This window comes from Nannospalax galili, unplaced genomic scaffold, assembly GCF_000622305.1.
Source record: "Nannospalax galili isolate Female #2095 unplaced genomic scaffold, S.galili_v1.0 scaffold1435, whole genome shotgun sequence".
Taxonomy (NCBI): domain Eukaryota; kingdom Metazoa; phylum Chordata; class Mammalia; order Rodentia; family Spalacidae; genus Nannospalax; species Nannospalax galili.
The window spans coordinates 44,996-58,291 of NW_008335609.1; the positions used below are offsets into that span (position 1 = coordinate 44,996).

A 13,296-nucleotide genomic window follows, 5' to 3' on the forward strand; every position below is an offset into this window, starting at 1 on the left:
CCATTAGATGGATAATCCCAAACCCATGGTCACCCAAATAGTGACACAAACGGTTAAACTCAAAGGATCTAAAAAAATAAGATGAATGTGGGGAAAAAACTTGTAGAGAGAGGGAGTAATAGAGGCAGGGGCGGGGGGGGCAGATTAGAGAGGTGAGAGGGTTACAGTAATCAGAATGCACTTTATACATGTATGAAATTGTAAAAAAAAATAATTCAATAAAAGTTATGTAAGGACTGAATGTGGTGCTGCATGACTTTAATCTCAACACTCCAGAAGCAGAAGCTGGCGGATCTCTGTTAGTTTGAGGCCAACCCAGTCTACATAGCAAATTTCAGGCCATCCAGGGCCACATACTGAGCCCTTGTCTCTGTAAAAACATAAAAAATGTTATGTAAAACTATGCCCGTTGCAGTAGCCCACGTCTTTAATCCTTCTACTCAAGAGGCAAAGATAGGTGGATCTCTGTGAGATAGAGGCCAGCCTGGTTTTTATAGTGAATTCCAGGCCAGGTGGGGCTACAGGGAGACCGTGTCTCAAAAAAAAAAAAAAATATATATATATATATATAATCAGATGCTTGAGATGATGGAGGCCAACTTAAGACTCAGTATGCTATGGTGTGAAAATGAAAAAATTTTATGATCCATTGACCCATTAAGGACATTTGCCATGTTTCCAGTTTTGGAAACATGTTTGTGAACATGTTTTCATTTATCTATGGTCAATGCCTCCCAAAGAATTTCCACGTCACATGGCTCCTAATAAATCTCTCAGCAAACAAGGAATGGAATCCTTAAACTGATGAACTGCATCTACAAAAAGCCCTAATGTGAATATCACACTTAAAGTTGAAAAAGAAAACTGTTTTTTGCTTTTCTATGAATACAAAATAAGAAAAGGAAACAGATAAAAGACATTCAGATCAGTCAGGATGATGGTAAATCCTTATTAAAAGGCAACATAATCATGTACGTAAAAAGATTCTCTAGATTCAATAAAAATACAGGAACAAGAAATTTGTTTTTCAACATTTGAGAAAATACCATGAATATATAAATTATATTTCTAGTAACAAACAATGTGAATTTGAAACTGAAAAATAAACACCACAAAATCTTTAAATCAGTTAACCACAGGGCTGGAGAGATGGCTCAGCAGTTAAGAGTATTTGCTGCTCTTGCAGAGGATCTGGGTTCAGTAGCCCATACACACATGGTGGCTCATTGCTTAAAATCATTTACTTCTCTTACAGAGGACCTCAGTTCAGTTCCCAGCACCTACATAGCCACTAACAACTGTCTGTAACTCCAGTTCCAGGGTATCTGACACTCTCTTCTGGGCTCCTTGGGCACTGCACATCACTCATATACATAACATACAAATTAAAAACTACTTATTTAATTTATTTAAAATATATTTATTATTTTTATTTTGTGTATGAGTGTATTGCCCACTTGAATGTAAGTGCACCCATGTTATGCAATGCCCATGGAGATCAGAAGAGGGCATTGGATCCCCTGGAACTGGAGTTATGGATGGTTGTTAGCCACTATGTGGTTCATACACATAACATACAAACAAAATAAAAAAATTTTTAAAAGGGTTAGCCATTACAAAAGTCTTGGACACTGAGCACTACAGAATGTTCAATGCATAAATTATAGAATATCTGTGTATGGAGAGATAAACATTCATGGGTTGGAGAACTCAATATTGCTAGGCTATCAATTCTCCCAAAATCATTCCTAAAATTCTTAGGGAAATGCAAAGAACTGACAGTAGTGAAACCAAATTTTGAAAGAGAATTGGGGCTGGTGAGAAGGCTCAGCAGGTAGAGTCCTGCCGATTCTTGACTATGTGAGTTTGATCGCCAGGACCCACTTAGTGGACAGAAAGAACCAACTCTCACAAGTTGTCCTCTGACCTCCATACATGTACCTTGGCATGTGTCCTCACCACCCATAAGCCCCTCTCTAACCAAAATAAATTTAAGAATGAGCAAACATATATTCACGCCAGATAGGGAACCTATGACAGGCCAAAGTAAGGATAGCACCAAAGTCCAATTTGGTGAAACAATGAGTTTTATTGGGGTTACTTAGAGGTATATAGATTGAGAGGTTACTTATAGGACCAGAAATGACTCAAAGACAGTTGCATCACTAAAAGCCCAGCTTAGCATGAGTAAAGGCTCTCAAAATCTGGAAACTCTGAATACACTGCACAGCCTGCAGGCAGCTCAAAAGACAGGAGTCTTTTCATAGGCATCTCACTTGTTTGAGTGAGTTTTTCAGCAGCCCTTACTATTTCTGTATATTTGGAGGGCAGGAAGGGCCTAGTGTATCTGGTCAGTTTCAGGAACTTCCTGAAGTCTTTGAATTGTTTACTTTTTTTTTTTTTTTGGTCTTTTTGAGAGAGGGTCTCCGGGTAGCCTCAGCTGTCCCGGAACTCACTATGTAGACTAGGCTGGCCTTGAACTCACAGAGATCCGCCTGCCTCCCAAGTGCTGGGATTAAAGGGGTGCACCACCATGCCCGGCTGAATTGTTTACTTTCTGAGCCTAATGAGTTTCCCTTCACGATGGAATGTTTTTGTCTCAAAGGAAGTTGTCATACACACACACACACACACACACACACACACACCTATAGGCTGTTCATTTTCCAACGTAGTGCTATACACATGTACACACTGGTTACACTAAGTGAACTCAGTGGATTTAAAAAAGAGTACATTGGCCGGGCGTGGTGGCGCGTGCCTTTAATCCCAGCACTCGGAAAGCAGAGGCAGGTGGATCTCTGTGAGTTCAAGGCCAGCCTGGTATACATAGTGAGTTCCAGGACAGCTGGGGCTACAGGGAGACCCTGTCTCAAAAAAGACCAAAAAAAAAAAAAGAGTACATGAACTTGGGAAGGAAAGTGTTGCGGGATTGTGGAGGAGTTGGGGGAGGGGATGGGGTGAATTTTACATTATATTCATGTATTGAATTCTCAATAAATTAAAAAATAAATTTTAATCTATATTTCACTCTGTTGCAGGACAAATAACACCAGGAGACTCAGGAAGCAAGTTTATTTAGGCTGTAGCCTTGCCCCAGAGATACTCCTGTCTCAAAGTTCTGAACACCTATTAAGGGGAATACATACATCTTATAGGGTTCTATATTAATAAGAATTATATATATTCAAAAGCATCACAGTAAAGCTCCATTTCTCAAAAAAAGTTCAAAAGTTTCCAAAGAAAGGCAGGAGGTTGGAGGTGCTTGCTAGAATTGTCTGGGGCTTGGAAAGTGATGTCCCCATGCTCAGATAGGTGCCAAAGGTGTTACCAGTTTTTTTCTAAAGCCATAGTCCTATCTAGCTGTGACAGCGTCTTAACCACAAACTTATCAGCTGAACTCTACTGAGACAGAAGACAAAGATTAAAATCCTTATTTTCCTTAAATATTTCATTTGGCCCTACATCAACACTGTGTACAAAATTAGTATAAGAATGCGGTGGAAAAAAACTCCGTAAGCTAAGACTAGGCAAACATGTCTTAACTATGCCCCGCAAAGTACAATAAAATGAAATTTCACAAATTGGACTTCATCAAATCAAAAGACTTGCAAACTACAAAATACACTGGCAATACAATAAAAACACAGGGCAAAGCTGGACGAAATAATGAGTTCTATCTAATGAGTAGTTGAATCAGGATATATATAGAACTCTCAAAACAACAAAGCTAAAAATTAAATCACATGAAATAAATGAGAGCACCATGTGAATAGGCACTTCACCAGAAAAGATAATACATGGCAAACACACACACACACACACACACACACACACACACACACATAGACATATAAAATAAATAAACGTAATTTTAAATTTAAAAAAGAATTGACACAAGCCTCATTAGGGAAAGCCATAAATCACTTAAAGTGTCTAACTGGCCCTAAATTGGCAGCCTGGCCTTGCTCAAGCCTTATCAATTTGCCACTTCCAGGACTGAGAGAGGCTGTTTGTGGAACCCACCTCTCTCCTTTAGTGCTATATATAATGCACCCTTAAGAGACAAGAGGAAAGAGACCCTTAAGGACACCAAACCAGGGCACTAATTCAACTTCCCACAAAGTGCAGCTGTGTCTCACAACTTTTGTATAACCACTACCCAATCGTCTTGGAATAAAGGAAGATCTATTCCTTGCCTGTTGCAGGTCTGGCTCTGGTTTCTTGTCTCCTACTCCTCTATCTTTCCTTTTATCCTCCAAAAATCTAACAGTGCACCCCTGTATTCCCAATACTCTGGAGGTGAAGGCAGGAGTACCAGGTGTTCAAGGACAGCCTCTGCTGCCTAACAAGTTTGAGGCCAAGCTTGGCTACATGAAACTTTTTCCAAAAAATGATGGGGGAAGTAAGCCAGGTGTAGTGGCGCATGTCTTTAATCCCATCACTAGGGAAGCAGAGACAGACACAGGTGGATCTCCATGAGATCAAGTCCAGCCTGGTTTACATAGCGAGTTCCAGGTCAGCTGAGGCTAGAAGGAGACTATCAAGGAAAAAAAGGCACGTGTGTGGGGTTAGCATTATTAGATAATTGATAATTAAAACCACAAATTACCAGTTCATACCTAATGGAATGGCTAAAACCAAACCAAACCAACAGAAAGATCTACAACAACAACAAAAAAACCCTGACAGTACTAAGTGCCATTAGGATTTAAAAGTAGCTTAATCTACCACATTAAGGCTACTTTGAGATTTTTTTGCATTTTATGTTTCCTTCATGTGACTTTATAGGCTCTCTCCCATGAAATAACCAATATTCTGTATTCTGTAAGCATTTAGTTTTGCCTATTCTTTTTTTTTAACCATTTTTGGGACTTTTTGAGACAGAGTCTCCCTGTACCCCAAGCAGGTCTGGACTCATTAGGTAGACCAGGCTGGCTTCCATCTTACAGAGAACCGCCTGCCACTGTGTTCTAGTTTGCCTTCAATTGCCGTGACAAAACACTCAGACCAATACCAAATTGGAGAGGAAATGGTTTATTTGGCTTATATCTCTCAGGTCAAATTTCATCACTGAGAGAGACTAAGGTAGGAACTCAGGGCAGGAACCTGGAGACAGGAGCTGAAGCACAAGCCATGGAGGATTGTTGCTTACTGGCTTGCTCTCCCAGCCCATGCTTGGCCTGCTTTCTTATACAATACAGAACAATCTGCCCAGGGGTGGCACTGGTCACAGTGGGCTGGGCCCTCCCGGATCACTCAAAACTCAAGAAAACACCCCACACATATGGCCACAGGCCAGTCCAATGGAGGAAATTCCCCAATTGTGACTCCCTCTACCCAGGTGTGTCAAGTTGACAACTAAAGTTATCCAGCACACTCTGCCTCCCAAATACTGGAATTAAAGGCATGCATCATCACACCTGGCTTAGTTATGCCTCTTCTGGACATTGGCATAATGTAGAACCAATCATTTTGTGTCTCAACTCTTGTACACAATTATTATCTGTAGCATTCATCCACACCATTGTGTGTCCTAGTATAAAATTCCACTGCATGAATATGTCATAATTTATCCATTTGCCTTATTTAGTAATATAAGGATGATGCACTATGATTTACTGACATTTGTCTCAAGAATACGAGGATTTTTTTTAAAAAATGTGTGGCTAACCTAGAGCCTTGTGTGGGTAAAGCAGGCACACTGCCAACTTAACTACATCCTAGCCCAGGATACATTTCATTTATTATTATTGTATATGTGTATTATTATTGTATGTGTGTATTATATGTGTATATGAGTGCAGGTCGGGGGACATGGGTTCCGGAAATGGAATTAAGGTTGCCCCGGTTGCACAGCAAGCACTTTGACCTGATGGGTCATCTCTCCAGCCCAGCATTTTATTTTTTGAGACATTTTTGCTATGTAACTCAGCCTGGTCTCAATCTCAAGATACTTCTGCCTCCACCTCTTGTTATTGGGCTTGCAGGTGAGAACTATCATACCTGGTGCAAGTTTAATTTAGCAAGCAAAAATCAGTAATAATTAACTGTACTAAAGGAAAAAGAACATAGTAGACAGAAATAATTTTGCTCCAAAGATACCTGTGTCCTGATCCTTAGTACCTGAATATATCAGGCAAGTGGCAATTTAAGTCTCAGAACCATATGCGCAAATCAGTTGGATTTAAAATGAGATCATTCTGGATTAGTCAATCACATCAACTCATAAGAGTTTAAGAAACAGAGTTAGATGTCACTCCAGAAAGTCCCAGCCACTATTGTTTACTTTGAAGACAGAGGAAAAGGGCCTTTGTGTGATGGTTTTCTATGAGGTGGAGATGAACTTAATGTATAAAGAAAAATACTTCAACTCTACAACTACAATGAACTGAATTCTTGCAACACCAAAATGAATAGGGAAGAAATTATTCCCTAGTGTTTCCAGAATGGCTTATACCTTCCGAATACTTCAGTTTTATTCTGGTAAAGCCATTCCAAAGTTGGGCATGGTAGCTCATATCTGTAAGCTCAGCACTTTAGGAGGGTGAGGTGAGAATTGCCAAAAATTCAAGGCTAGCCTGAGTGACACAGCAAGGTGCAAAATAAATAAGAAAAAATATTGATAACAGGAACACACTGATGAGAGACATCATTTCTGTGATATGCCTCATAATGCCTTTTAATCATAAGACAGCATAAGAGTAATGCACATCAAAGGACTTACTACAAAAACATTAATGAATTTTCCCAAAGTGTCAAGGATCAGACTCTGAAGGAACCCCTGAAGGAAAATACCACGAGACAGAGAATATACACTAGACTAACTGCAGTTCCAGAACAGATGCATGCTCTACAACACAGCAGGGCCAGCTGTAACCTCATCACAAACTTCCATAATCTCAGTTTCCCTAGGGAAACCGTGGACTTCCTCTGACCTTCCTCCCACCACATCCTGAATGGTGGTGGTGGAATGGCTGCGGAATGAAGAGATCTTCAGCATACCAGTCAAGTGCTTTGAGCTATGTCTACAGCACTGTTGCTTTTCTAAGACTGGGTCTCATTCTGAAGGCCAGTGTGACCTCCAACTCATAGTAATCCCGCTGCCTCAGCTTCCAAAGTACTGGTATTACAGATCTGAACCACCATACTAGCCCCACACCTCCTGGATGAAGGCCTTAGGAATGCTCCAGCATAGTCCCCTACCCCTGATAGTACCTATACTGTGCCAACACTGATGACCACTAGCCCTTTGAGCAGAGACCACAGACACACTAAAGAAAGCCTATGGCCCCGCCCACAATCAATACCACACCCCTTCCTGAGAACCTGGGCCCGCCTCCGGGAACACGCACTTCCGGCGACGCCTTGCCCCTGACAGCCTCTGAGCAGGGCAGAGCCCCAGAAGCCCAGCCGAACGCCCAGGATCGCAGCCCAGCCCGCACAGCGCCATGGAAGGCCGGGTGCAGCTGATGAAGGCCTTCATGTCCTGGCCCATCCGGCGCTCTAGACGTCGCTGGAGGAACCCGATCCCCTTTCCCGAGATGTTTGACGGCGACACCGACCGGCTCCCGGAGTTCATCGTGCAGACCGGCTCCTACATGTTCGTGGACGACAAGACCTTCTCCAGCGACGAGCGCAAGGTGACGTTCCTCATCACCCGCCTCAAGGGCCCGGCCCTGCAATGGGTGATCCCCTACATCGAGAAGGACAGTCCCCTGCTCAGCGATTACCGCGGCTTCCTGGCCGAGATGAAGCGGGTGTTTGGATGGGAGGAGGACGAGGACTTCTAGGCGGCGAGCCGCTGGGGCCTGGGCTCCTGGAGGGTGGGCTGCGGCTGCGCCCTCACCGCCACCAGCCGCCCCGGCGCCCTCCCTCCCCGGCGCCTCCCTCCCCCTCGAGTCCCCGCGCGCTCCGCTCTCCCGTGCGTGCACCTGTCCCCTCCCGCGTCGCGTCGTGCTTGCCTTTGTTCCAGGAATAGCGCTCCAGGCTCCCGCTGCTCTGGCCTCTGGGCCTGGCTCTGGAGCACAGGCCTCCCCGGGCTGACAGCTCAGCCCCTCCCGTGCACATTTGGACTCTGGCCTGGGCTCCAGCAAGATGAGCTCCCGTTACATACTGCACACACCGCTGCCAGCTGTCTCCTGCCACACCAACGGACTGCACCCATCTGCCCACACGCCCGCCCTGCCGCTGCCGCGGACACCCGCCATCCCTGCTGGACCCTGCTGCTCCTAGTCATCTGGACTTCCCTTGGAGGTACCTGAGCTGCCCAGAGCCTGTGGACCTTGCTTCACCTTCAGCGGGACCATTTCCTCCCTGCCCCCAGAGGCCTCTTGTGACTCCTTGTGTCCAGTGGAACAGTTCGTTTCCCCCACAATCCAGTTTTCCTCTGAATTCTGCAGCTGTCTCTCTGATGTGTGTGCCTTTTGTTCAACACAGTAACCCCTGTCCTCTTTCCAGCTCTTCTACTCTTCTTGTACAAAAGCCTTTTCCTTACTTTCAATAAATGTCAGATGCTGTTTGAAAAGACAACTGAGGCTTGATTCGTCTGGCACCTTCCCTCCCTGGACCTGGAAATGCCATCCAGTTCTTGTTCAAGAGCTGTGTGTTCTGCCATTCAATGGCTGATAGTAACCTCTAAGGTAAAATCCTTTTGTGACCTGGGGATATAGACCACATGGTGACATTCACTTGTAGACAATGAATTCTCTAAATCACTTAAGATTTTTTAATAAACATTTAGGAAATAGGTCTTTACTTTATTGTCATCTTCATTATGTTATTTGGCTAAAGCAGTGTGTCAAGTGTGATTCAGGAGTATTCTTAGAAAAGATTCCTGATTTCAAAAAATGTGTTGAAACACAATTTTATAATTAGCATTAACCATAAATACCACACTGATTGTATCCGTCAAAGTTATTTAACATTACTCAGGGAACAAAAAAAAACTTTATAAATGTATTCACAGTGTCTTGATTATATAGATTATGGGGAATACAGAGTGACATTGCTAATTTAAGCACAAACCTGGTTGATAACCTGCAGGACAATGAAGATATATAATCAATTCTGAGTTAGGTATGGTGGTGTACATCTGTAATCTCAGCACTTAGGAGGCTTAGAAGAATGGCAAGTTTGAAGTCAACTTGCAATATATAGTGAAAGGCTGACTAAATGACACAAAAAAAGCCAGGTGTGGTATCTCACACACCTGTAATCCCAGTAGTTGGGAGGCTGAAGGAGGAGAAATAAGGTTTTGAGTACAGCCTAGACTACTAAGTGAGATCCAGGCCATGCCAGCCATGGGTACAGGTTGAGGACTTCTCTCAAAAAAAAAAAAACCCACCAAAACAAAAACAAACAAAAAAAGCTAATTGACTCATCAAGAAAAATAAACTAAGGGGCTAGAGTGATGGCTCAACAGTTAAGGAGCACTGACTGCTCTTGCAGAAGACCCGGGTTCAATTCCCAGTACCCACATGGCAACTAAGAACTGTCCTTTACTCTAGTTCTAGGGGAACCCAATGCTATTTTCTGACCTCAGCATTGCACAACAGGGGTGCACTCACATACATGCCGGCAATACATTCATACACATAAAGTAAAAATAAAATATAAAAAGTAAGCTAATATAACAGACAGAAACATCACTTCTTATGATATAGGTATAGCTTAACCCTTAGGTATATAATGCTGTAAAAAGCATGTACCCTCACTCACTGGTTTAGCAAAGTTAAGTATCTTGACTGGATGATTCAAAAGTGGGCTTGTAGAACAATATTCTGTGTAAGATTAAAAGGCTGTGCAATTAACTTTAAAATATATTTCTTTTTTAAATTTTATGTGTATGAGTGTTTAGCTTGCATGCATGTAAGTGCACCCATGTCATACAGTGCCCTTGGAGGCCAGAATAGGTTGTTGGATCCTTTGGAACTATAGTTACAGGTAGTTGTTAGCCACCATGTAAGTGCTAGGAATTGAATAGTTTCTTCTGTCTTCATTTGAAAAGATCAGCTTTTGCTGTTTGACTTATTCCATTTCAGACTGCCATAACAGTACACTGAAGACTGGATAATTTATAAAGAGGTACTTATTCTCTCTCTCTCTCCCTCTCCCCCTCCCACCCCCTCTCCTCACAGGGTCTTACTCTAGGCCAGCCTGGCCTTGAACGCATGGCAATCCTCTTGCCCCTCTACCTGCCTAATTACAAGCATGACGCACCAGTTCTAGCTAAAAAATAGTTACTTACTCTCTCCCAGTCGTAGAAAGTAGGAAACAAAGACCAAGGCAGCTATGTCCAGTGCTACAGGGGTTCAGAGAGTCCTTGAAGAGGAATGGAGCAGCATGAAGGAAAAGGCACAACATTTAATTAGAATCTGAATGGGCTTAGCAAGAGGCTCTCTGCTGAGGGAACAGAGACTCTGAGTTCTTGTCCTACTGTGTATTTATTGCCTTAGCATACATAAATAGAATAAGTAAAGACCAGTACTTAGTGCAGAGTCTTATGAAAACTCCCTCAAGACCTCTTGGCATACCCTTAAAAACCAGAGACCTTGTCTGCTAAGAGGGAAACTAGCTAAGCCTAACAGAACTTGTGACCTGTGGTTAAAGTACTTTTTCTTATCAATTCTGGAGTCCAGGACACTGCTTTCCTCTACCTGCCTCAACACCCATGTCTGTGTAGCTTTATGCCATGTAGATACCCTTGATAGCAAGCACCATTGCGCATAGTCAAGCATGCTCTTAGCAGCGTTCAGGTAAAGTAGTTGCCCCAGCATAGGACAATGGTATCTTGTTAGAACTTTCTGGATCCTTATATTTTGGAAAGCAGAAGAGTAATATGAACAAAGTCTGTATTTTCATGTGACTGCAGAACAGAAAAAAACCTACTCCTGCAAGCCCTTTTCGTAACATCAATAAAACGTCATGACCTAGAATACCTCACAAAAGGCCACAACTTCTGATATTGTTGACATTGGGGATTAAGTTTCAGTTGATAATTGGAGGAGATAAAGTCATCCAAATGATAGGACTATTCATTTCTGTGGTTTGCTGGGCTGTATGTGAATATAATAATATATAATAACATTTGCCCCCCTAAATAGTGACATTATCGTGCACTTCAGCCTATTAATAAAGTCTTGAAGTTACAGGGAAAGACTTGAATACTTAATAAAACAATGTTTTAATTATTCACAGGTTCTTAAAACATTTGAAACCAGGCTAATTGTGAAGTGTCAATTCAAGGTATTGGCAGTCTGCTTTTCCAAGTATGTATATAAAAAGATGATAGGTTAGGTATATTTACTGTTAATTTTTATTTTAAATTTTATTTTTATTTTATGGGTATGAGTCTTTTGCCTGCATGTATGTAGGTGCACTGTGTGTGTGTAATGCCCTCAAGAGCCAGAAGAAGGCGTCAGATCTCCTGGAACTGAAGTTAAGAATGGGTGTTAGCCACCATATGTGTCTGGGAACTAATTACAGGTCCCCTGAAAGAGCAGCCAGTGCTCTTAACTGGTGAACCATCTCCCAGCCCCCATTTGATGTTGATTTTAAACATAGATTCAGGTGTAACAGTTTTTAAAATGTTAAGCAGTGTACATTACTAATCGGGTTCAGCACATTCCATATCATCTGTGTCTTCCCCAACTCTGGAGGTAGATATAATGGCCTACCTGGATATCTTTTGAATAATGTTAACAACCCCATAACCCACCTCAACAAAAACACTGTAAGTCTTCTGTGTCAGAATGACTGTCGGAGAACTCTTCCTTGACCTATACTAGTTCTGTAGTCCTAAGTATTTCACAATTCAAATAGCTTGAGGAGGGTTAATAGTTTGAATAATTAATCATGGCCGTCTTTGCAAGATTCCATTGAGGAACAGAAGAAACAATATTTATAATGAGAAAAAGGAGACTTTGTTTTGTCTTAGCTGAGCCTATATCAGAATACCAGACTAGACTGCTTAAAAACCATTTGTTTCTCAGTTATGAGAGGCTAGAAAGCCTACAACCAAAGTTTTTGCAGACTGCATATCTGGTGAGGGGCTCTTTAACAAGTCTGTAGATTACCTCTGTGCTTTGAGCTCTGCATGGCAAAGGAGAGCTATTGACTCTTCCTCCTGTGTGGCTTCCATTAATAATCTAGTTCTGGGGCCTCTACCCTCATGACCTCGTCTAAAGCTAATTCTCAAAAGGCAAATCTAGCTGAATATGGTGATGTATGCCTTTAATTCCAGCACTTGGGAGGCAGAAGCAGGCAAATCTCTATGAGTTCCAGGCCAGCTGGGGCTACAGGGAGACCCTGTCTCAAAAAAGACCAAAAAAAAAGGGGCCGGAGAGATGGCTCAGAACCCTGCTGTTAAGGTCCAATCCTTTCTCAGCAGGGGCTTCTTGCCTGACCTACATGACCTTTGGCATAGTCACCTGCAATAAAACTACCCCCAGGTTTTTTCTATATGATAATTAGACATTGCCCTATAGCCAGATGATAGGATCCCGCTACCACATGTAAATAAAGCATACTATGAGCACCTATCAGCTGAAGCATTGGCTGCTGCCTCCACACTGTATTTTCCCTAACCCCCACTGAATAAATGGAGCTGTTTCACTGAGTCTGGAGCTGTTTGTGTCACTGAACCTGCCTCTTGGGAAGGGCTTTCTTCCATCAGTGCTCACTGGCCGTCCTGACCCTGTTTGTTCATCGCTTCTGCTCCCTTTGTCCTCATGGACCAGTGGCCAATGACCCACCAGGGAAGGGAGAGACCCCACAACTGTTCTTGCAGAAGACCCAGGTTCGAATCCCAGAACCCACATGGCAGCTAACAACTGTCTGTAACTCCAGTTCTGGGGGATCCAACAGTCTCTTTTGTCCTCCTTGGGCATTGCACGACACAGGTGCACTTACCTACATGCAGGCAATACACGCATACACATAAACATAAAAATAAAATATTTTTAAAAAGACCAAAAAATAAAAAAAAGGAAAGTGAATTAGCCATTAGAAAAAAAAAATGGTGGGAAATGGATGGGGGTGCCAACACCACAGCAGACAGTCGGAGGGAAGACAGAGTAAAAGGGCTCTAGTGGTGGGGGGCTCTGGGAGGGTGCCATCTGGGAAGTGGGTATATAGACAAATAAGATTGTTTGGGATATTCTGTGTAATATACACACAGAAAAATCAACTAATTAAAAAGATGAGTTATAATTGAGGAGGAAGCATAAAAATGTACATCATATGAAATAGTAGAGGTGATAAACATTACCACTGAAATCTACCCGATGACTTTAT

The 13,296-nt window shown here is 42.5% G+C and overlaps 1 protein-coding gene across 1 annotated transcript; it reads left to right on the forward strand.

Annotated features, from left to right (window-relative positions):
• Positions 1-7,332: 7,332 nt before the first annotated feature.
• On the forward strand, positions 7,333-8,532 carry LOC103731964 (retrotransposon Gag-like protein 8B). The gene has a single exon (XM_008830474.3). The coding sequence runs from the start codon at positions 7,452-7,454 to the stop codon at positions 7,791-7,793; it is 342 nt and encodes a 113-aa protein (XP_008828696.1). The 5' UTR covers positions 7,333-7,451; the 3' UTR covers positions 7,794-8,532.
• The last annotated feature ends 4,764 nt before the right edge of the window (positions 8,533-13,296 follow it).

Excerpts from the sequence above, each read along its gene's own strand:
- LOC103731964 (XM_008830474.3), top strand. The coding sequence starts at position 7,452 with ATGGAAGGCCGGGTGCAGCTGATGAAGGCCTTCATGTCCTGGCCCATC.